The 25,027-nt window shown below is 41.4% G+C and overlaps 1 protein-coding gene across 3 annotated transcripts in view; it reads right to left on the bottom strand.

Annotated features, from left to right (window-relative positions):
- The window catches only part of nudcd1 (NudC domain containing 1), a 182,514-nt gene that overhangs the window by 12,785 nt on the left and 144,702 nt on the right, over nt 1-25,027 (bottom strand). For all 3 annotated transcript variants that reach the window (XM_072260768.1, XM_072260776.1, XM_072260785.1), the window contains one exon: nt 959-1,115. In XM_072260768.1, coding sequence (XP_072116869.1) covers nt 959-1,115 — 157 coding nt within the window. The remainder of the gene's footprint in view (nt 1-958; nt 1,116-25,027) is intronic.

Below are 25,027 nucleotides of genomic sequence, written 5' to 3'. Positions count from 1 at the left end.
CCAACAGGGCCTTGTGATCACAAGAGAAACATCCAACACAACCACTCGCTGTTAGAACACACACAGTCTACAGTTACGAACTGCGATGCTTCTCTGTAGCAGACAGTAATATGATGCGTGCCAAGTATATCTCCTCCACTCCTCCAGCAACAAGCAGCTCACTGATGTGGCAGAACTGCAGTACTCAAAATGTTTCATGCCCAGCATTGCCTTGCAATTGTAAAAACGACATTTAAAAAAGGTAAAAACAACTTTGATTGACCATGAAGTGGCCACTATCTTACTGGAGGGAAAAAAAAAGTCCTCCAGGTATGGTGACACTTCACCTGTGACTGTTGGGTTTATCTACTGCATCCAGTGCTCCCGGTGCAGCATCCTCTGCTTTGGTGAGACGCAGTGTAGATTGCAGGACCATTTCATCAAGCACCTTCTCTCCATCCGCCACAAAAGGCAGGATTTCCCAGTGACCATCCATTTCAATTTGATTCCCACACCCATTCTGACATGTCACAATGAGGTTACTCTCAGTTTGGAAGAGTAAAACCTCATTCCATCTGAGTAACTTCCAACCTGATGACATGAACATTAACTTCTCTGATTCCCAGTTACATCTTCCCCCACCAAACCCTTTCTTCTCCTTTTCTATTCCCCATTCTGGTACCCTTCTTACCCCTTCTCTTCTCCTCACCCGCCCATCACTTCCCCCGGTACCCCTCCTCCTTTCCTTTCACCTCCCAGCTTCCCACTTCACCAATCACCTGTCAACTTGTACTCCTACCCCTTCCCCACCATTCTTATTTCTAGCTTCTGATCCTTCCCTTTGCAGTCCCAATGAACATCAACTGTTTCTTCCTCTCCATAGATGCCTCCTGACATATCCTTCCTAAAAATCACTTATACCTTGTAACACAAGCTGGGTATGAAAGGGCTGGTGCACTAGTGACTGTTCTTCACTTACCCAGTGCATTGAACGTCCCAATGTGCTCCCACATGTCCTCTTGTTTTGTGTGCGGCTGCCACAGAAGTGCATCGACATCATGGCGCAGGCACAAGCATGGCATTTCGGCTGGATTCACCACAGCCGTGAACAGGTACTGATGACTGCTCAGATTCACCTGAAACCCAAAATTAAAAACACGCTTAAACATTACTACCTTGGTAATAGGAAGGGAGAGGTGGCTTAGCTGCAAACAGCAAGAGTTCTCAGGAAAATTAAAGAGCTTATGTTTTATGCTGATACAGGCGTTGCACCAATCCAGTTAATGGAAATTTGTCTTTGCAGATTTCACAAAATTACCCCCTAAAAATGTGAGATACGGAATAAAATTTGTTCTATAGAATTTATGTAGGGAAATGTAAAAATGAGTAACCAGTTCTCCTAAGCAAAGCAATAATTTCTGTTTTTGTACTGGTGTGTCTATATCTCTGAGGTACTATCAGTTAACAATGACTTACATATTTTGCTAAACACATTCAAAAGGAAACTGTACTGGTTGCATTTTCCACTTAACTACCTGTTCCATACGACCAGCAGAACCCAAAAGGCAGTATGACCACAGCAAAGTGCTTTAACATAATTGCAACTGATAATATGTAATGTTACCGTTTCTTTTCTACAAAAATGGGCCTGTAATGTGCTGTAGATTTCTATGATTCTATGAAAATGATTTAGGTATTGAAACCCAATACAAACAAGTGATACACACAAATGATATTAAACTAGTACAGCAAACAAAGCAGCTACCAGAGGCCTTCACAAGAGTCAAATATAATCTGCAATAAAATAAGTCAAAGGCAGCTGAAATTCATCACTGATTGAGCTCAGGCTGCTAGCCACTGAAAGACAAACCAAGTACCACAAGTACAGTGTAGGTGAAACAGAATCGGATCAAGGCAGATAAGAATCATTAGTGAAGGTGTTAAAATGCTGTGGAGCAGCATAATAATGGTGCATGGAGTAATAATTATTCTGCTAGATCAGTCAGTGAGTATACTGGAAGAAGTCCTCACATACGATATCTCACTTGGCCAAATTGCTCCCAAAGTAATATGTTCAAATTCAGCTGAAAAACCATGGCCCTTCAAAGCCAGGAGACCAGTTTCCAGCAAAATGGGTTGTGAGAATCTGATTTGAAAGTAATTGACTAAAGAAAACCTTGCATATTACATCAAGGGCCAGAGATGTTGCTAAGTCCAGAAGAAGATGGTGCCAGTGAACAACGTGACCAATGGTGACATCCTCCATACGGTTCACAAATCTACTCCTTCCACATCTCCTTTTTCTTTCAAGTGTGGTTCTGCTGCTGTTGGAGCCTGAGATCTAAATTTTGCTGGTCGATTGAGCAATCTGGTGCTTTACTGTCTCTGTGAAGGTTCCAGGAAGCATTGAATAAAGCATGCAGCCTTGAGGCCAAGAAGCCTAGAGACAGGGTGTGAGTGCATGATTGACTCCATTTGTCACCAATCTCACCAATTAAAGCACTGGGGAAGATTGATTCCATCGAGACGGGAGCAGGTGTTCAGCGCCGTCTGCCAGCCTCTCTCTCCCTTACGCTTGCTGTTCCCAAAGGAAGATTCCTGCATTCAAACTCTCTCTCTCTCCCACGATGCTGTCGGAGGATGGTGCCAGGCAACTGGGTCTTCAGCAAGTTTTAATTTGCGCAGTTTGTGGATTGCACTCTGTGGTTCATGATATGATGAGCTTCTGGTTGCTTTTTTTTGCTAGTTTGGGTGGTTTTTGATCGCTGCAGCCGGCACATAGTGAACACTCAGCTGAACTGAATATGCCTGGACTCTTTTGATTCTATATTTCACATTGTGTTTTTTGCTCATCTTCTTGGTGCTGTTTGCACAATTTTTTTTTTGCGCTCTGGAGGTGGTTTGGTGTTTTTCTTTGAATGGGTTCCATAGTTTTATTTGTTTCATGGCTGTGGGGAAAACAAATTTCAGGGTACATACGAGGGGTGATTGATAAGTTCGTGGCCTAAGGTACAAGGAGATGAGTTATACAGCTCTCATTACATGCACGTGCAGTTCAACTCTTTGAGTGATTATGCAGAAAGTTTGAAGTTAATAACTCATCGCCTTCTACCTTAGGCCACAAACTTATCAATCACCCCTGCTGTGGATACTTTCTGGAGGTCCAAGATCCGTACGCTTCATGACCGCTGGACTAAGTGTGTAAATGTAGGAGGGGACTATGTTGAAAAATAAACGTGCTAGGTTTTCTAAAATTGACTCCTTCTACCCTAGGCCACGAACTTATCAATCGCTCCTCGTACATTCATACTTTGATAATAAATGTACCTTGAATCTCCAGTATTCCTCTGGTAGACAATTAGCTACTGGAAATTAATTTGTAAAGGAAAATACTGGCAATGTTGCATCCTAAGCTGCCATTCTGCCACTGCAGAAGCTTCATAGTGGATGGTTCACTTTGCCTAAAGCATATTTTAGCAGGTATCAAACAGAAATAACTGTGATCAGATGATTCACTTTGCTCTGTCGACACACCAAGATATGTGAATGAATGTACTTTTGCCAAAATGTTCACTATATATTCCCCAGAAACAGCTGTTTGAAATCAAATTGACTGATAAGAGTTAATAGCTTTAACACCATTACCTGGAGGATAATTTATAAACCATGTGAAGGAGAAAGAAAATCTAAAGTAAACTGCCACAATCTTTAGTTCAGAGAGAGAACAGCAAAATCAGTGACAAGTATCTGAGATTAGGAAGGACACTGAACTCAAGTACAAATAACAAATCACTATAGTTGAGTGGAATTAGCTTTAAAGCAACCATCCTCAGTGCTGCCTGTTTGTTTTATGGAAGGTCACGGCGAAAAGTCAGGGGTAGTGAGGAGGCTGCAGGGTTGGAGAAGTGAGTTACAGGAGCTGAACTGAGGTGATAGAGGAGACAAGCCCTGGCTTTGCTGGAAGAGGAACATGATGAAACCACCACAGTGGGCTTCACAGCTGAACAGGTGAGAAGACAGCTGAAACGTCTCAACCCAAGCAAGGCTGCAGGACTGGATGGTGTCAGTACCAGGGTGCTCAAAGCCTGTGCCCCTCAGCTATGTGGAGTACTTCGCCATGTATTCAACCTGAGCCTGGGGCTCCGGAGGGTTCCTGTGCTGTGGAAGACGTCCTGCCTTGTCCCTGTGCCGAAGACGCAGCGCCCCAGTGGCCTCAATGACTACAGACCGGCGGCATTGACCTCCCACATCATGAAGACCCTGGAGAGACTTGTTCTGGAGCTGCTCCGGCCTATGGTCAGGCCACACTTAGATCCCCTCCAGTTCGCCTACCAGCCCCGACTAGGAGTTGAGGATGCCATTGCCTACCTGCTGAACCGTGTCTATGCCCACCTGGACAAGCCAGCGAGCACTGTGAGGGTCATGTTTTTTGACTTCTCCAGTGCGTTCAACACCATCCGCCCTGCTCTGCTGGGGGAGAAGCTGACAGCGATGCAGGTGGATGCTTCCCTAGTGTCATGGATTCTTGATTACCTGACTGGCAGACCACAGTACGTGTGCTTGCAACAGTGTGTGTCCGACAGAGTGATCAGCAGCACTGGGGCTCCACAGGGGACTGTCTTGTCTTCCTTTCTCTTCACCATTTACACCTTGGACTTCAACTACTGCATAGAGTCTTGTCATCTTCAGAAGTTTTCGGATGACTCTGCCATAGTTGGATGCATCAGCAAGGGAGATGAGGCTGAGTACAGGGCTACGGTAGGAAACTTTGTCACATGGTGTGAGCAGAATTATCTGCAGCTTAATGTGAAAAAGACTAAGGAGCTGGTGGTAGACCTGAGGAGAGCTAAGGTACCGGTGACCCCTGTTTCCATCCAGGGGGTCAGTGTGGACATGGTGGAGGATTCCAAATACCTGGGAATACGAGTTGACAATAAACTGGACTGGTCAAAGAACACTGAGGCTGTCTACAAGAAGGGTCAGAGCCGTCTCTATTTCCTGAGGAGACTGAGGTCCTTTAACATCTGCCAGACGACGCTGAGGATGTTCTACGAGTCTGTGGTGGCCAGTGCTATCATGTTTGCTGTTGTGTGCTGGGGCAGCAGGCTGAGGGTAGCAATCACCAACAGAATCAACAAACTCATTCGTAAGGCTAGTGATGTTGTGGGGATGGAACTGGACTCTCTGACGGTGGTGTCTGAAAAGAGGATGCTGTCCAAGTTGCATGCCATCTTGGACAATGTCTCCCATCCACTACATAATGTACTGGGTGGGCACAGGAGTACATTCAGCCAGAGACTCATTCCACCGAGATGCAACACAGAGCGTCATAGGAAGTCATTTCTGCCTGTGGCCATCAAACTTTACAACTCCTCCCTTGGAGGGTCAGACACCCTGAGCCAATAGGCTGGTCCTGGACTTATTTCCTGGCATATTTTACATATTACTATTTAACTATTTATGGTTTTATTACTATCTATTATTTATGGTGCAACTGTAACGAAAACCAATTTCCCCCGGGATCAATAAAGTATGACTATGACTATGAAGCAGCCAGCAATGGCACTGGTGAGCTCAGTCTGCTTGGGCAAGGTGGCAGGAAATCATTAATTTTCTCTGGAGGTTGCAGAGATAGGCAGTGAAACTGAAGATGATCAGGCAAGTCACAAGCATTTGGGTTATGACGTTAGCAACTGCAGAAATAAATTAGACCAAAGGCAGAAAGGAAACAAATGTAAGCTCATAGATGCCAATTATCAGAGAGTAAGGGAAGAGGATAAACACCTTATTCTTCCCAATCACCAACAATATCACAGCCTAAACATTAATTAAAGTACTTTTCTGCACAACACCTTCCATTACAAAAAACAAATATGAAACAAAAACAAAAGTAATTGCTATGACTCTATCTCACAATCTGAAAAGCCATGTAACAAGAATAAATTAATGATCAATACATATAAACATGAACTTTGCTTGGGATTCCTCCAACAATTAAATGCTCCATTAAATGATGAAGCAGAAATATTAATGAATAGGAAATGCATATACTATTATCCAGTTCCTTTTTAAGATAGTAAAATACATTATAAAACAATACACACACACACACAAAATGTTGGACTGGAAAGGAAGGGTGGAAACACCAGAATAAAGAGGAGGAGAAAGAAGACTAACTAGAAGGTGATAGGTGAAGCTCGGTGAATGGAAATGGTAAGGGCTGGAGAAGGAATCTGATGGGATACATTATCAAATACTTACTGCTCATATCTAAACTATTGCAGTCCCAATTCAGAGTACAAAACCTGGAAAGAAAGATTTGCATGCGTTTGCACCTTTCACTGCCATGTAGTGTAGATTCCATTGAAATGCAGAATGCACAGCAATCAGTTTGCACAGAACAAATTCCATAAAAAAGAACAAAATAAGATAATTTCAGTCATGTGTAAGGGATAAATATTGCCCTAAGGACAGGGAGAAGAACATGCCTGCTGCTTTTCAAAATAATGGCAGGGAATCATTGATGTCCCAAAAGAATAGATAAGGCCTCTGTTTAATGTCCCATCTGAAAGAAAATTCTCATTTACCAATTCAGCAATTCCCCAATTGAGCACTGTGGCTTCAGGCAAAACTATATGCTGAAGTTCTGTATTCAGTGAGGGAGGGGAACCAGAAAGTAAACATACATAAGTTAGGTAGTTCAACATCTGTAATAGGAAAAATATTAGAAGGTGTTATAAAAGGGGACTCAGAAAACTGAAAGGTAATCAGTCAAAATTAACTACTATTCTGTGAAATGGAAATGATGTTTTAAAATATACTGGAGACCCTTGGAAGAAACGTGTGCCATAGATAAAGCAGAACGTGGATAAGGCACGCTAGATTATCAGATCATACTTGATAAGGCTTCACAGCAAAGGTTATTGGGTAAAATAAAGGGTTATGGTTTAAGAAAAGCATATTAATTGGAGAGTTGGCTGGTTAATAGGAAATAGAGAGTAGGGTTAAATGAGTCTTTTCCTAGTTGACAAGATGCAGGAAAGATGTGTCACAGATATCTTTGCTGAGACCTCATTTCAACTGATGCAAGTGCCTCAGGTGGAAACACGGCTGCTAAATTTGCTGAGGACACATTGACAGCAGTATGGTAGCATAGTGGTTAGCAGTCTTTTATAGTACAGGCAACCCAGGCTCAATGCTTAGCGAGGTATTGAGTTGGAGAATCTATCCTACTGAGATGGGCCTCAGGGGAATCTGAGGGAGCTAGTAAACTCCCTCAAGTGTTCCCTTGCATTTCTCATACTCACTTGCATCGTTTGAACTTAATTGCTTGTATCAGAATCAGGTTTAATATCACTGGCATATGTCATGAAATTTGTTGTTTTGTGGCAGCAGTACATAGCAAGACATATAAATTTAAAAATCCACATGTTACAATAAGAAATATAAATAAAAAATTACAGTAAGTGGTGTAAAAAGAGAGCAATAAAAAGCAAAATTCTGAGGTAGTGTACATAAATTCATTGTCCACTCAGAAAGCTGATGGCGGATGGGAAGAAACTGTTCCTGAAACGTTGAGTGTGTGTCTTCAGGCTCCTGTACCTCCTCCTCGATAATAGCAATGACAAGAGGGCATGTTCTGAGTGATGGCAGTCCTTAATGACGGATACTGCTTTTTTGAGACATCTCTTTTTGAAGATGTTCTTGATGCTAGGGAGGTTATTAGCCCTGATGGAGCTGGCTGAACTTATAAATTTCTGCAGCTTTTTCTGGTCCTGTGCAGTGACCCCATCATCCCAGACAGTGATGCCACCAGTTAGTATGCTCTCCATGGTACATCTGTAGAAACTTGCGAGAATCTTTGGTGACGTACCAATTATCTTAAAATTCCAAATGAAATAAGACCACTGTTGTGTCTTCTTTGTAATTGCATCAATAATGTTGGGTCCAGGATAGATCTTCAGAGATGCTGACACCCAGGAACTTGAAACTGCTCACCCTTCCACTGCTGATCCCTCAATGAGGACTGATGTGTGTTCCCTCGATCTCCCCTTCCTAAAGCCCACAATCAATTCCTTGGTCTTACTGACATTGAGTGCAAGGTTGTTGTGACACCAATCAACCAATCCTGTACATCTTCTCATCACCATCTGATATTCTACCAAAAATAATTGTGTCATCAGCAAATTTATAGATAATGTTTGAGCTGTGCCAGTGTTGATTGTCAGCGAGAAAATTTTATTTCCACTACACACTTAACTGTGTTGAACGCTGAGATGTAATCAATAAACAGCAGCATGACATAGATATTGCTATTGTCCAAGTGATCCGACGCCAAGCAGGTCCAGCTCTTTGCCTAGCATGACCAACCTCAGAAAGCATTTCATCACAGGTATGAGTGCCACTGTGCGATAGTCATTGAGGAAACTTGCCCTACTGTTCTTGGGCACTGGTATGATCGTCAGCTTTTTGAAGACAGTGGGAACCCTTTACTGCAGCGGCGAGAAATTGAAGTTGGTCCTTGAAAGCAAATGCCTGTTGGTTGGCACAGGGTTTCAGTGCCCTACCAGGTACACCACCAGCACCTGGTGCTTTGCGAGGATTTCACCCTCTTGAAAGATGTCCTGACGTTGGCTTCCAAGGCAGTCACTGGATGCTGCAAGGATTCGCACAAAGCGTGCATAAAAGGTATTTCAAAGCGTGCATAAAAGGTATTAGGTTCAGCCGGCAGTGAAGCATGCAGCTGTTTATGGCGTCAGGTTTCACCTTGTAGGAAGTAATGGCTCGCAAACCCTGCCAGAGCTGACATGCATCCAATTCTGTCTCTAACTTCAATCAGAATTGTCTTCTCGCTCTTGGTTGTCTATAGGTCGTACCTGGACCCGGTTCTGGGTCACCGGTCTTCAATGCCACAGATCTAGCCGTCAGCAGACTATGAATCTGCTGGTTCATCCACAGCTTTTGGGTTGAGTATGTCCTGTATGTTCTCAAAGGGACACACTCATCCACACAGGTCTTGAAGTTGGTGACTACTGTAGTGCATTCATTCAGAATCGAAGACGAATCCTTGAATTTGTCTCCGACTCAAGGTAATCCTATCAGCACACTTCTGCTTTCCTGGAACATACGTTCTTAGTCCTCACCACTGGTGCTGCAGTCTTTAGTCTCTGCCCGTACACAAGCAGAAGTAGTACAGTCAGATGATCAGACTTTCTAAAGTGTGGGCATGGGAGGCACATATCATCCGGGAGTCTCGTTCTCATCCACAGAATCTCGTGTCTATTGCTTTAATCAGTAAATCTCCTATCGCTACTGCCTGCCTCAACTCCCCCCACCCCGCCCTTTCCCTTCTGAGCCACAGAGCCAGAGACCCAACCAGTCTCTGACTTTCCCTTGCAAGGTCATTCCCCACCAACAGTATCCAAAACGATACACTTGTTATTGAGGGGAACAGCCATAGGGGTACCCTTCTCTGACTGCCTATTCCCTTTCTCTGCAATAACAGTCACCAGGGCTACAAAACAGGTAATTCTGAGAAGAGCCTCCCACCAAAGAACAACCAAGTGAAGTACTCATAGGAACTGCACAATGAAAATCTCACTTATCAATTAATATCAAGGATGAGGCTGATTTTGAAAACATGAAATATTGAGATAACAAAGTTGATTGAGAGAAGGAGTCTGCACACAACCACAAAGAGCAAACAGCAACTGTTTCTGATGCATTACCAATCAATGGGTTTTTAGCTATCCCTCAGAATTAAAGAGTGTAAAGCATTTTCACCTTCAGGATAACAGTTCAATGTTTTTCTTTAAGAAACAATACATCACAATATAGATTTTTTTTTACACCTAGCAACAAATAATGATTTAACCAATAAGGTACAGTACACCAACCATTAATTTCTGATTGATGTTCTTTATTTGTGCTTTCCCCAGGTTTAAATATTTCCCTTCTGTGTGTATTATTCCCCACTAGAACCTTACAACTGAACCAAATATAGAAGTTAGAGGTCTAAGGAGAGTTTTCTCTTGACTAGCTATGTGAAGCAATGTGCTTTAGTTAATAACTTGTGAAGTATAATGCTCTGAGTCTGTTCACTGGCCACTGGACCTTCCCGTCCCTACAATTAAATTATGGACAGCAAATCCATAACAACAGCCACCCAGCAAATATGCAACATGAATAAATGCAGCTCCTAAAACAGCCTGAAAAGGTGGCTCACTTCATCAACACCTTAGTCTCCACATTAACAAATGAACACATCCATCATCACAGCATCAAGTTTGCAGCATGCACCATTTAAAAACTGTATTCCAGCTGAGAGGATAGGCTGTTCCATCATCTCCCAACCCGCAACTTCTATCACCTCGAAGGACATAGTCAGTAGGCACAAAGGAACACCAGCCACTGCATGTTCTCTTCTAGTCACACACCATTCTGTTGATGAAATTAGTCACTTCAGCAACACTGGGGCCAAAGCTAAGACTCTCAACCCAAAAGTATTGTGGGTCTATCATTACCAGACAAACGGCAATGGTTCAGGAAGGTGGCTTACCTCCAGGGATAGCATTAAATAATGGTCTTGCCAGGGGCATTCATGCCTCTTGAAGGAATAAACAAAATATATGCACAGATAAAATAAAGTACCTAAGATGATAATTCATTTCTGAACAAAGTACGACGTATCTTGCTTATGAATGCGCTCATTAGAAGTTGTAAGAAACAGATTAGGGCATCTGGAAGAAACACAACAGCTGAGAAATTGCGTTAATACAGAAGCTAACATGTTGATAATTGCCTGAAACACTTGAAGTACACATGACAAACTATGCACATAACAAAGTGAATACTAAGTTAGCTACACAAACACAAGGAAATCTGCAGATTCTGGAAATTCAAGCAACACACACAAAATGCTGGTGGAATGCAGCAGGCAAGGCAGCACCTATAGGAAGAAGTACAGTCAGGACGAAGGGTCTCGGCCCGAAACGTCAACTGTACTTCTTCCTATAGGTGCTGCCTTGCCTGCTGCGTTCCACCAGCATTTTGTGTGTGTTGATTAAGTTAGCTATACACTCAGACCCCGCTTAACGCTGAGGATGTGCTACTTAGAGGTGGAGCGCTATGTAAATCAGTGCTGTGCGGGGTCATTATAACATTACATAAATGAACATGTGTGCCTGATAAAACAAAACTAAACTCCAGATATATATCATTTTATGTACACAAAGTAATTCATGGAGAAACAAACACGAAATAGGCCAACCCTGTACATCAGTGGAGCAGCAACACATCGCAGTAGCAGCGGAGGGAATCAGGTGGTGGCTACATCTTAGAGAAGGGACCAGGCTGTGGGTCCTCCTCTAACGTTGGCTTCTTCTTGAAGCAGACGTCGAAATTTGACTGCCTTTTCCTAAGTTTTCTCTCATGAAGCAGTTCTGGGTAGCAGGAAATCATGTCGCAAACACCTTGCTTTGTCTTATTGCTTCACTCCCATTCAGGGCCATTCTGATCGTTGATGTAGCCAATTTCAAAGAGGCACCAACATCAACCTTTTCCTAGACATGTGTAGATGTACCACCCTCTCTGGAAGTTGCAGGCCATTTTCCAGACATTCTGGGTGAAAAAAATGGAATAACTTGACAAGGGAGCAAGAACATTTACACACACGGGGGAGGAAGAGCATGCTCTGATTGGCTGATTGAATGTTTACTGTAATGCTCTTGAGAAGTTTTAAGTGTTGTTTAGAATGAATTTTTGTCATTTTTAAAAATTTCAGTAAAAAACTGAATAAGCGCTTTGTAATGGACCAGCGCTAAGCGGGGTAGTGTTATGTAGGGTCTGAGTGTATTTTACTGGGTACATGGTCTTTATGACAAATTACTGACAGATTATAACTTATGACATCTTTCTCTAATCATTAAAGCTATTAATACTGGAGTAGTCGTCTTTCCAGAATGGGGGCTCACCATTGATTTCAAAGCAATGGATTTACCGCAGAAAGTACCAGATATGACAGCTTGGACTAGCTGTAGTAGCTGGGTCCCTGTCTAAAAGATTCTTTTTAATTTAGTTGCAAGTACAGAAATATTCATTGGTTGGCAAACAGCCTGAGAATATATTTCACTGCTTATTAGATAAAACACATTTGATATAGGCACAACTCTTCACTGAGTTAAGTCTATTATAGGTCTTTCATAGATTAAATTATAAATTGCCCTTGGTCCACATCGTCAGTTGATTGGATTTGTTGGGCAGATCCATGCAGACAAAATGAAGTCCAACTTAAATTTCATTCGGTTTCAAGGCAATAGTTGACAAACCATATGCTTTAAAATTAAGAAATATGAGGCCTTCTAGAGGGAAAATTAGATGGGTACAAACGTGACATGTTTAATAATTCATAGGTACAACAATCATCTGTCTTACTTTCCCATAAACATAAAAACTGATATACTAGTGTAATATTTCATATGTTTAGATCTGCTTAGCATTCAGGTTACTGTGTTCTTTAACAAGGTTATTAATGTAGATTCCTACAGAATGATTTGGGCATTCCTCGGGGTGTGGGTGTGTGTGAGTAGGGGAATCAACACCAAATATCAGAAGATCAGCTAGACTTGTATATTTTAACTACAACAGCAGAAGGAGGGGCTCCTGCAACAAGACCCTCAAAAGCCTTTCTACAATCTGTAAGACACGAGTCAGGAGATTAAAACAGAAAGGAGAACACACAATGGTACTGATTGATGGGTCAGCAGTGGAAAGCATGAGCAGCATCAAGTTCCTGGGCAACAATAGCTCAGAGGATCTATTCTAGGCCCACATATTGATGTAATCTATTGAGCACCTTTTTGCTATGTCTATAAAAAAAACAATTAACTCAGAGTGGATTAATCATAAGCACATTTATTTTACTTGCTGCAAGGGAAGACCATCACCACACAAGAGGCAGAGATAGCATCCAAAACACAGACAGCATAGTCACTCCTTTATACCCAAATGTTCGCTATTGCACATCAGTTTAAAGTCAGGGTGCATTCCGTTCACATGTTTAATCAATGTACTTGGCATTCTTCCAGTAATGAAGCTGCTGGGTCTGCAGTTTGTCAAGGGATCAGGTTCCATTGGCATAATATTGCACTAACGCTATTAGCAAATCGTTTTGGTACCATACAGATTCTATTTTTTTTAAACACAGAGATAAAATTGCCATTTTGTTACAAGTAAAATACATTCCCTCCCTTTTGTCACTTCATGACAACACTACATTTCACCGTATAGTCATTGAAATATGCATATAAATGATGCAGTTTCAAACCCAACCACAAAATTCCTCTTTTATCCGTCCACTTCAATGAATACCCATTCCTTTCCTTAATATCCTCTCCTTCGTCCTGTTATTTCATGCAACAATCGCACAAGAAATGATAGCCATTATAATACCAATAGTTGTACCATAATACAGAATAGTTGCCCACCATCCATCTCCTGGAGTGTAATGGTTGTGATACTGATCCCTGACTTTCTTAATTTCTTTGGTAGCTTCATGGATGTGATTTGCCAAATTAGTTGTATTTTATGATTCGTCAAGTATGCATGCAAGTACACCAATACAAATGCTCCCTCTTTCTAATAACATCCAAAGCCATCCTGTTCTGTAATGCTCCTGTACAAACAGCCATCAGTTTGCTGACAACTTGGTCAATACTTGTTGGGTTTGATCAAAGGCTTATGCAGTTTCATTCACTATTTTCTCCAAAGCCAGTGCCATATTAATCAGTTCCCAGGAAAATCTCAGTGCCATATCCCGGAAAGGCAATCATTCAGAAACTCTCATCCTCTGTAATGACGTGCCGCTATACCAGTGGGTGGTGAGGTAGTGACACCAAGTTTCACATTTGGGACACTTCCAAGGCTGTGACTCTCTCCACGTCCCCTCATACTTAAGGAATATGTGCTGCAGCAAGCGGTAGGCCCAGGAACCACATACCCAATAAATGCCATTCAGCGGACAGTGAGGACTGAGATTTGTCAGCTCCGTACGTGTACCTTAACTGCTCCCTGATAGGGGCCCTGGCTCTTTCAGTTGCACAGATGTGTTACCTGTATGGTGCGGTGCCCAGACTGGAGCCACTGCTGCCCCACCCCACCCAAGTGATTACTCAGCAGAAGACAAGTAGTATTGTGGTTGACTGCATATTTCTGTGGCATTCATGGATTGGGTCTAGAATTCTTTATTGTGTGGCTGTATCTTACTTATGTCTTTATATGCTTGCTATCTTGTACAGGTACTTGCTATGTGTGCTTTGTGCTGTATAACTGTTGGTACTATGTTTTGCACCTCAGCCCCGGAGTAATGCTGTCTTATTTGGCTGTAATCATGGGTATTCATGTACGGTTGAATGCTACACAGCTTTAGACCGCCTGGACAACACAAACACCTACGTCAGGATGCTGTTCATCAACTACAGCTCAGCATTTAATACCATCACTCCCACAGTCCTGATTGAGAAGTTGCAGATCCTGAGCCACTGTACCTCCATCCACAATTGGATTCTTGACTTCCTAACCTGAAGACCAAAATCTGTGCGGATTGGTAATAACATATCCTCCTCGTTGATGATCAACACTAGTGCACCTCAGGGGTGTGTGCTTTGCCCACTGCTCTACTCTCTATATACATATGACTGTGTGGCTAGGCATAGCTCAAATACATCCATAAATTTGCTGATGATACAACCATTGTTGGTAGAATCTCAGGTGGTGACGAGAGAGCGTACAGGAGTGAGATATGCCAACTACTGAAGTGGTGCTGCAGCAACAACCTGGCACTCAACGTCAGTAAGATGAAAGAGCTGATTATGGACTTCAGGAAGGGTAAGACAAAGGAACACATACCAATCCTCATAGAGGGATCAGAAGTGGAAAGAGTGAGCAGTTTCAAGTTCCTGGGTGTCAAGATCTCTGAGGATCTAACCCGGTCCCAACATATCAATGTAGTTATAAAGAAAGCAAGACAGTGGCTACACTTTATTAGGAGTTTGAAGAGATTTAGCACGTCAACAAATACACTCAAAAACTTCTATAGATGTACCGTGGAGAGCATTCTGACAGGCTGCATCATTGTCTGGTATGGGGGATGGGGGGGCTACTGCTCAGGACCGAAAGAAGCTGCAGGGGGTTGAAAATCCAGTCAGCTCCATCTTGGGTACTAGCCTACAAAGTATGCAGGACATCTTCAGGGGGTGGTGTCTCAAAAAGGCAGCACCCATTATTAAGGACTTCCAGCACCCAGGGCATGCCCTTTTCTCACTATTACCATCAGGAAGGAGGTACAGAAGCCTGAAGGCACACACTCAGTGATTCAGGAATACCTTCTCCGCCACCCCCCCCCCCCAAACTTTCAAATCTCTTACTAGATCTTCTTTCAGTTAGTCCTGACAAAGAGTCTCGGCCCGAAACGTCGACTGTACCTCTTCCTAGAGATGCTGCCTGGTCTGCTGCGTTCACCAGCAACTTTTATGTGTGTTGCTTGAAATTTCAGCATCTGCAGATTTCCTCGCGTTTACACCTTCTTCCCCTTTGCCATCCGATTCCTAAATGGACAGTGAACCCTTGAACACCACCTCACTTTTTAAAATATACAGTATTTCCATTTTTGCACATTTTTTAATCTATTCGATACATGTATACTGTAATTGATTTACTTATTTATTATTTTTTTCTCTTCTATATTATGTATTGCATTGAACTACTGCTGCTAAGTTAACAAATTTCGTGTCACATGCTGGTGATAATAAACCTGATTCTGATAATTACATTTGAATTGAATTAATATCAACACTTTGGTTCCACAAACAACCATTTGAATCCCTCTCTCAATCATTGGGGAGACATCAGTGCATAGAATACAATCTTTGGCAGAGTAATAACCAAGAGGATACTGTTGGTCTCCATTTTCTTGAGTTAAGACTACTATCATGTGGTTCTCATTGATATACAGGGTGAATTGTCCAGCTGTATCAGGGATTCTTAATGCAGGTATAGTACACAATGTTACCTTTAAAGTTCATAATGCTTTGAATTGTTCTACATTAAGAGTCACAGAGTTGTTTGAGCACTTCTTGTCCTTCAGCTGATTGTTGAGCGGCTGAGCAACAGTTGAATAATCTGCCACTAGCTTCTCAAAACAGTAATTAGCACTTTGACATGGCCATTACTGTCATTCTCACATAGATCAGTAGGGGCCACTGTAGAGTCCATGTCATGTTCAGCTGTTCCCAGAGTCCTGTGTTCAGATGCCGGCTGTGTAGAGTAGGTGTTTCCCAGGGCGGAGCACCAGCAGTACTGTCACTAGCAGGATCACCCACTTGAAGTCACGTCGGCACTTTTCTATTTTGTTTTACTTCGCTTTGAAACTTCATGCAATGCATATCGATTGAACTAGTGTTCTTTTGCTTATTTGGTTAATGCAAAGATTTACTCTTTAGACTTTTCATTGTTTCTATCACGCAGTCTTGTAGCTTATCGCATCTTCACCTTTTCTTTAGTAAAAAACTTAGCTCACCTTGTTAACTTTCAATTGCTCACAATTTTTACTGATCTTGTTTTTAATAGTGCCATTCTTCCTTTCTACTAAGCCTGCTGACTGAGGATGGTATCTACAATGGAAATGTTGGTCATTCTGTAACGCCTTATATAGTTCTTTTATTACCTTCCCAGTAAAGTGGGTACCATTGTTACTCAACAGTTTCCAAGGGATCCAAAACCTCAATTTCATTTCCTGCAATAAATATATAGCTACTGTAACTGCATCATTCTTTCCTACAAGGAAATGCTTCATCCCATTGTTAAAAAAAAATCAGTAATGAGCAATACATATTAATATCTTTCACAGGAAGGTAATTGTATAAATTCCACCTATAAATGCACTCACTAACAGTCCATCAGAGTGGCATACAAGATCCTTCCACCTTCACTAATTTCCCTAGATTTTGGCAAATACATATACATTGTCTTTATCTTTTCCAATATTTTTATTAATATAAGAATACAGAGTACAGAAAATATATATGTCAATACATTAAAGTAAATCGCATATAAAGACTCCTTACCCTTCGACTTCATACATTAAAACAAAATGGGAGAAGGAAGGAGGGCTAATAATGTGAGGAAGACTGGACAATAATATGGAGGTATCAATGGAAGTGTACCAGTTCACAGAAATGGAGGGAGTTCAGGTGGAAAAACTTGATAAAATATTTTATTACACCCTCTCAGAAATCCCATTATGATAGTAACCCCCTCTGTTTGCTGGAGAAATTGTGGAAATCAAAATGCAAACCATTATCACATTTTCTAGGAATGCCCCGTTATCTAAGAGTATTGGAGTGAGATACATAAAGCCCTACAAGACATCTTTAAATGTGAAATACCCTTAGAGAGCAAGACCATATATTTTGGGCTTATACCTCAAGAATGGTTGAAAAGAGATAAATATTTAATGAATGTACTGCTGGTGGCTGGTAAAAAAGACCCTTACTAGGAAATGGTTATCTCAGGAGAGCCCAACTTTAAATGTATGGATGGAAATTACAATGGACATTTACAAACTGGAGAAGATAACAGCATCTGTTAATCATAAGTGGATCAATTTTATTCATACTGGAAAAAATGGTTTAACTACATAACACCTCATAGGCCTGATTTTATTCTCACAATCAATGAATATGTTGTTAAAAAAAGATCACTCCCTACTCTGTACATAGTTTTCTTCTTTTGATTATTCTTTCTTTCCTCTCCTTTCTATAAGTGTATACCTCAGATGAATATTATGTGGAGATTTGTGACAAATATGATTATATGATATATGTACAGTGTCTGAAATACATCTTATGGAAATGTTTGTTTGATGAAATTCAATAAAAAATAAATTACAAAAAAAGGACTCCTTACCCTATATTCGTACAAGTCAATTAGTTTGTAACATCGAAAAATAATAATTTTATTATATAAAAAAAATCTAACCCACTACCAAGACTGAAGCTCATTAGTAGAAAAAAAAAGAAAAAGGATTGTTAGTCATCATCTGTGCTTTAACAGCAAATCAAAGGTTTTGAAAATAATTCAGAAAAGGTCCCCACAATGTTTGAAAGTCTTGATTAAATTCAAAAATTGAACATCAAATCTTCTCTAAATTTAAACATGACATCACATCGTGTAACCATTGGGCGTAAATAGGAGGGGCCACATCCTTCCATTTAAGCAAAAGCGTCCTTCTGGCCATAAGAGACATAAAAGCCAAAATGTACAAATCAGATGGCTCCAAAATAATATCCTTTCCTCCAACAATACCAAATAAAGTAGTCAAAGGATTAGGCTTGAAATTTACTTTAAAAAGTATCAAAAAGGTTTGAAATACTTCTTTCCAATATTTTCCAAGACTCGGACATGTCCAAAACATATGAATAAGTGAAGCTTCTCCATTATTACATTTATCACAATACGGAGATATATCTAAATAAAAACTAGACAACTTATCCTTAGTCATATGGGCCCTATGGACCACTTTAAATTGAAGGAGAGAGTGACGGGCACATAACTATGAAGTGTTGACCAATTTAAAAATTTGATTCCAAGTTTCCTCAGAAACTGAAGTCTGTAAATCTTGTTCCCAAGGATTTTTAATTTTATCTAAAGGAACACTTCTCATTCCTAACTGCATATTATAAATATTAGATATAGATCCATTATAAAAAGGTTTCAGATTAAAAATTACATCTAGTAGATTCTTATCAGGACTTTTAGAAAATGTACTTACTTGAGACCATAAAAAATCTCTTATTTGTAGATATCGAAAAAAATGCAATTTGGGGAAACCATATTTAGTTGACAATTGTTCAAACGAAAAAAGACTTCCCTCTACAAACAAGTCCTGAAAGCATTTAATACCTAATCTGTCCCATTCTTTAAAAGCCACATCAATCATAGGGTTTAAAAAAAATTAGAAAAAATGGGACTTGAAAGAGAAAATCTCAATAAGCCAAAATATTTTCGGAATTGTATCCAAATCGTCATAGTGTGTTTAACTACCAGATTATCAGTTAACTTACTCAAAGACAAAGGAAGTGAGGATCCAAGAAGAGAAATAATAGAGAATTTATTAACAGAATTAGCTTCTTAAAAATGCCCACATCGGGCAATCCTCACGATTTATATAATATAACCAAAATGTAAGATTTCTTATATTAACTGCCCAATAATAAAATCTAAAGTTTGGTAAGGCTAATCCTCCATTCTTTTTACATTTCTGAAGATGAATTTTATTTAATCTAGAATGCTTATTCTTTCATATATGAGAAGATATAATAGTCAAGAGAATCAAAAAAGGATTTAGGAATGAAAACCGGCAATGCCTGAAAAAGATATATAAATTTAGGTAATATATTCATTTTGATAAGAGTTAATTCGACCAATTAATGATAACGAAAGAGGCGACCAATTTGATAGTATTCTACTTACATGATTCAATAGAGTAAGAAAATTTTCTTTAAATAGACAGTTATAATTTTTAGTGATTGTTACAACTAAATAGGTAAATTGGTTTCTTACAATTTTATAAGGAAAGTTAGAATTTATTGCTATCAAATTGTTCAAAGGGAAAGGTTTACTTTTATGTAGGTTTAATTTATAACCTGAAAACTGGCTAAAACAGGAGAGTAAAGAAATATACATTGTTCACAAACTTCATTTACAGCTTGCGATACATCAGGTGCATACCACATTTGATTTGTTTGATCTATCAATTCCCTCTTTAGCCTCTGGAGAAAGAGGGTACTGTACACCCTGTGGGGCAGTGGAGCATTTGGGTTGATGGTCACTTTATGCGGCTCAACTGTGAGCAAGTTACCTGTTTCATTAGGCTGAAGTGGGACTTTGGAGAGTAAAGCACAGAACAACCACCCTCCTACAACTTCCTGTTCGAAGGTTGCCGCTACTCCTAATGTATTAGAGAGCGTCAGAAGCAAGCCCTTACCTCTCTACTCCATTCAGTCATTTCCAGAACCTTCCGTCGTGGCAGTCCTTGCAGACCCTTGACCGTTGGTCCAAGGTCCTTTGCCGCCTTACCTCTGGAAACTGCTAGAGTTAGATGGAGTTGCCTATTCTCCTGACCTCGTATTGTCCACTGAACCTTGTGGGGGAGTTGCGCTACCACCATATACCTGAGTTACCCACATATATTTCAGAACAATTTCTTACTAATATAGGTGTCCAACTTCTGCTGCATGGAATGGTCATTTCCAGCTAAGTGAAGGTAACAATGCCACTTTTGAGTTGTAAATCTAAACAAAGTCCAGAGAAATCACCGGAGGCTTTCAAGACACACTTTGTGAAAATGTTCCAAACTCCTTGTTAAGTGGGTAGTGAGTAACTGCCACTGATACAAAATAGGCTGACCACTACTGAAATAGTATAGTCCAATGGCTCTCTGGTGTACGCACCTTAAGTCCCTCAGGAGTGCAGGTAAAAGTAGCTCATGTTTTACATAATAAATCTCTTCCAGATACGTTTAAAGGCACATCTGGAGAAAATAGAAAGGTATGATACAAATCCTGGTTCCCTATGCTAACTTCGTTTGGGTCTGATTTTGGGACATTAATAGGCTGTCCTGTTTGGGAAGGACAGGATGAAATTTGGACCAAAGACTATTTGCAATAATACTAATTGTAGCTCCCATAGCCTGCTCTTTCGGCAGTCCTGAATATAGTTCCATTTTCTGTACTGTCTTCTTCTACAGACTCACCTCTACCTCACTGTGTCTCTACAATCTTAGACCAATTAGTCTTTTTAGGAAAGGCAGCATGTAATGCATCATACATATTCTTCATTTGGCATAGTGACGGATCCTGGCCTGGCACTGTTACGGTGGTCTTGAAAGCCCTGAAATTTAACCCCATAAGATTCAAATTTAGAACCTAAGCATACCTTCATTAAGGTTTTCAAATCAATAATACTAGGTTTGTGACACAGAACAATAGTTTAGCCAGGACAAAATCCCATGTGTAGCGTCACCTGTCGTGTCCTGTAGGTCTGTATCTTGCCGCAGCTTGCAGCCTCCAGCGAGGTTTAGTGGCTCTTTGCCTTCTCATCAATAGGCGATGCCGGCAGCACACTCACTCGAGCACCTGTGTCGCACAGGACTTGTCACCCTGAAAGGGCATCTGCAATGAACAGTAGACAACTCTGGCAGCTGGAACCCACGATGTTCACAGACCTCTGACGTCCTGATGCACTGGCACCGTCAAAGCTGCAAGGCAATCATCAATTTTGAACGTTCATACCAAAGAGCTCATGGTAAAAGCACACAGGCCCGCTATGTATGGTTTGTAGCTGCAGGCATCCTTATGTTGAGGGCCTTGCTGACCGTGCTAATTGAGGTAGAGAAAGGAGGAGGGATGATGCATCACTGCCCAGCTGAGTGTAGACTATTAGCCAGTTTAGCAAGCTCCCTATAGTCCATCACTGGTACGTTAGTGAGGGCAATGTGAACTTGATCAGGCATTTGCTGCATAAAGAGTTCTTTAAAAATAAAACAAGGATGATCATTTCCCAGGAGAGACAGCATGTGATCTATTAGCTCCAAAGGCTTACCCTTGCTGATGTAGGGCATGGAGAGCAACTGTTTGGCACGCTCAGACTCCAATACTCCAAAAGTCTGTAAAGTACAAGTTTTCAGTCATCGGTATTTATTGTGTTCAGGCTGGTTTTCAGGCAGACTCATCACTCTTGCAGTCGTGGAGTTGCTGAGCAACGCTGCCACAGAGTACAATTTGATGTCATCGGTGGAGATTCCTTGCAGAGCAAATTGAGCCTCAGCTTGCACGAACTAAGTGATGGCATTTTACTCCCAAAACTCTGGTACTTTTAAAGCAACAGTGCTGTACAACATATGCCAAGCGCCATGCCAGACGCATCAGAATCACAGAGAGAGAAACTAATCCACTCAATATACAGTAGCACAGATTGCAGTGTACAGAATGGGTGCGGGGCAGAACCCGATACTTACTACTTGCCTGGAAAGGTCACACAGAACAAAAAGCTGACTTATTTGTTGGTGATCATCCTCTGTCGGAGTTTTCCCGGGAGCAGATGGTCACCAGGATTTCTCTTGGTCTGCTTCCATACCTAAACAAGTGATCTTGGTGGGATCTCCAAGTTCTATCAAGCACCTTTTTGCTACATCTTATAACAAACAATTAACTCAAAGTGGATCAATCATAAGCACATTTATTTTACTTGCTGCAAGGGAAGACCATCACTGCATAGGAGCCTTGTATAGTCAAGTGATACACCCAAGTGTCAGCTACGGCGCATCAGTTCAAGGTCAGGATGCATCCTGTTCACCTGCTTAATCAGTATATTTGGCATTCTTCCAGTAATACATATGCTGGGTCTGCAGTTTGTCGGGGGTCAGGCTTCACTGGCATTATGTTGCATGAATACTATTACCAAAGCTTTCTGGTACAGTACAGCAGCGGTCCCCAACCACCAGGCCACGGACCGGTACCGGGCTGCAGAGCATTTGCTACCGGGCTGCGAGGAAACAATATGATTTGGCGATATGAGTCAGCTGCACCTTTCCTCATTCCCTGCCACCCCCACTGTTGAGCTTGAACACACGCGAGGTCATTACCCGCGCGTCATCCATGTCAGCGCGGGAAGGAGATCAACTCCTCGAGCTTGCAAATGACGGCGGGCTGAAAAGTATGTTTGACATAACATCTCTGCCGGCATTCTGGATCAAAGTCAAGGCTAAATATCCTGAGATAGCCACGAAAGCACTGAAAATGTTGCTTCCATTTCCAACATATCTCTGCAATGAATGCAACAGAAACAAAATTGCGGAATAGATTGGACATAAGGAAGCCCCTTCGAGTATCGCTGTCTCCCATCACCCCGCGATAGGACCGTCTTGTTGCAGGAAAACAAGCCCAGGGCTCCCACTGATTCAGCGATATTGGTGTGTTGCAATGACGCATGTTCATACAGGGAAACTGTGCCGTGTGTTTAATATCCAAACATTACTTAAAATGTTATGATGCTATTGACTGATAAGTGACTTATATAACCATATAACAATTACAGCACGGAAATAGGCAATCTCGGCCCTTCTAGTCCGTGCCGAAAGCTACTCTCACCTAGTCCCACTGACCTGCACTCAGCCCATAACCCTCCATTCCTTTCCTGTCCATATACCTATCCAATTTTTCTTTAAATAATATCGAACCTGCCTCTACCACTTCTACTGGAAGTTCATTCAACACTTACTTCAAGCTCCCCTGTCCTCCCCTGATGATTGACTTATCACTATATTCATGCAAGGAAAATATGCGCTGTGTGTTTAATATTAAATTCGTTAGATAAACCCTTTTAGAAATGAAATTGAGTGTATTAGCCCCTTATTACCAATATTCCAGTCGTGATTAACAACCCCCACCGCCCCCCCCGGAACAGAATCGCCAAAAACGATTTGCAGAGAATAATATCGGCAGGTACACGCATGCGCACTGGTGCCCGTGCAAGGCTTCATGGGCATTGTAGTCTTTCTCGGGGTAAACACAACGTATTTTTGACTACTACTCTTGTCCGTTGGCAACCCTACCCAGACCCCCCGCCCCGGGTCGGCCGGTCCGCAAGAATATTGTCAATATTAAACCTGTCCGCAGCGCAAAAAAGGTTGGGGACCCCTGCAGTACAGGTTCCATTTTGTTAGACAAAAATGCCACTTTGTTACTACAAATACATATCCACAAATCACAAAAAAATCACTCCAGTGACTATACTACAGCAGGAGGTAGGGGAGATTTGCTATGTCACTAACGAATTTTGACAGATATATGACTGAGGGCATTTTGAACGGCCTGGTATGGAGGCTCCAGTGAACAGGATCAAAAGAGGCAGCAGAGGATTGTGGATGCAGACAGCCTCGTCATGGACACAGGACTCCCCACCACTGAGGAGACCCTCGAAAGGCAGTGCTTTCAGAAGGCACTATTCATCATTAAGGACTTTCACCATCAGGACTTGCCCCCTTCTCATTACCATCATCAGGGAAGAGGTGCAGGAGCCTGAAGATGCACACTCAACATTTTAGTAACAGCTTCTTTCCCTCTGCCATCAGATTTCTAAACAGTCCATGAACACTACCTCATTATTCCTCTTTTGCACAATTTCTTTTCATTCTTTATTGTAACTTATAGCAATTTTTTGATGTCTTGCACTGTACTGTTGCCACAAAACAGCAAATTTCATGGCATATAGTACGTCAGTGATAATAAATCTGATTATGATTCAACTTTCACTTGCCTGGAAGAGTACAGCTTGAACAGTCTTCAAGCTATACACTATCCAGGGCAAAGGAGGCACAAGAGATTGTGGATGCTGTAATCTGGAACAACGCACAACCTGAAAGTAAAAAAAATTGTAAAGAAATTTCTAAATAAACAAATATCCCCCACTTGCTGACTTCTCGTAGACTGTGTTGAACCATCCAGGACAAAGTAGCTTGAATAACTGGCACCTAAAAACATCCTATATTTCAAACAACACCAGAGCACTGTGGCCGTAAGTGTGTACCATCTACAAAATGTTCTGCAGGTACTTGCCCAAGCTACTCCATGAACACCTGCCAAACACATGGCTACCACCAAAAAGGAGGAATAGGGAAGCAGGCTTTTGAAATCACCTCCATGTCTGCATTCCCCACCAAAACATGCATCTTCCTGATTTAGAAATGTACTACTAATCCTTCTGGGTCACTGAACTAACATCTGGAACTCCCTTCTCCAACAGAAGTAGCTTCACCAAAAAAAAAGGGCTGTTCAGCAATATGTTCTCAAAAGCACTTAGGAACACAATACAGGCATATCTTGTCAATGATGCCAAATCCTAAAGGATTATTTGAAGCAAAGTTCCTTTTATTCACTGGGATTTTTATTGACATCAGTATTCAAGGTATCATATACCAAGTGGATTACATTCT

This window comes from Mobula birostris, chromosome 1, assembly GCF_030028105.1.
Source record: "Mobula birostris isolate sMobBir1 chromosome 1, sMobBir1.hap1, whole genome shotgun sequence".
Classification (NCBI taxonomy): Eukaryota; Metazoa; Chordata; class Chondrichthyes; order Myliobatiformes; family Myliobatidae; genus Mobula; species Mobula birostris.
Note: the sequence above shows the minus strand (reverse complement) of the source record. Positions and strands in the feature narration are given on the sequence as shown.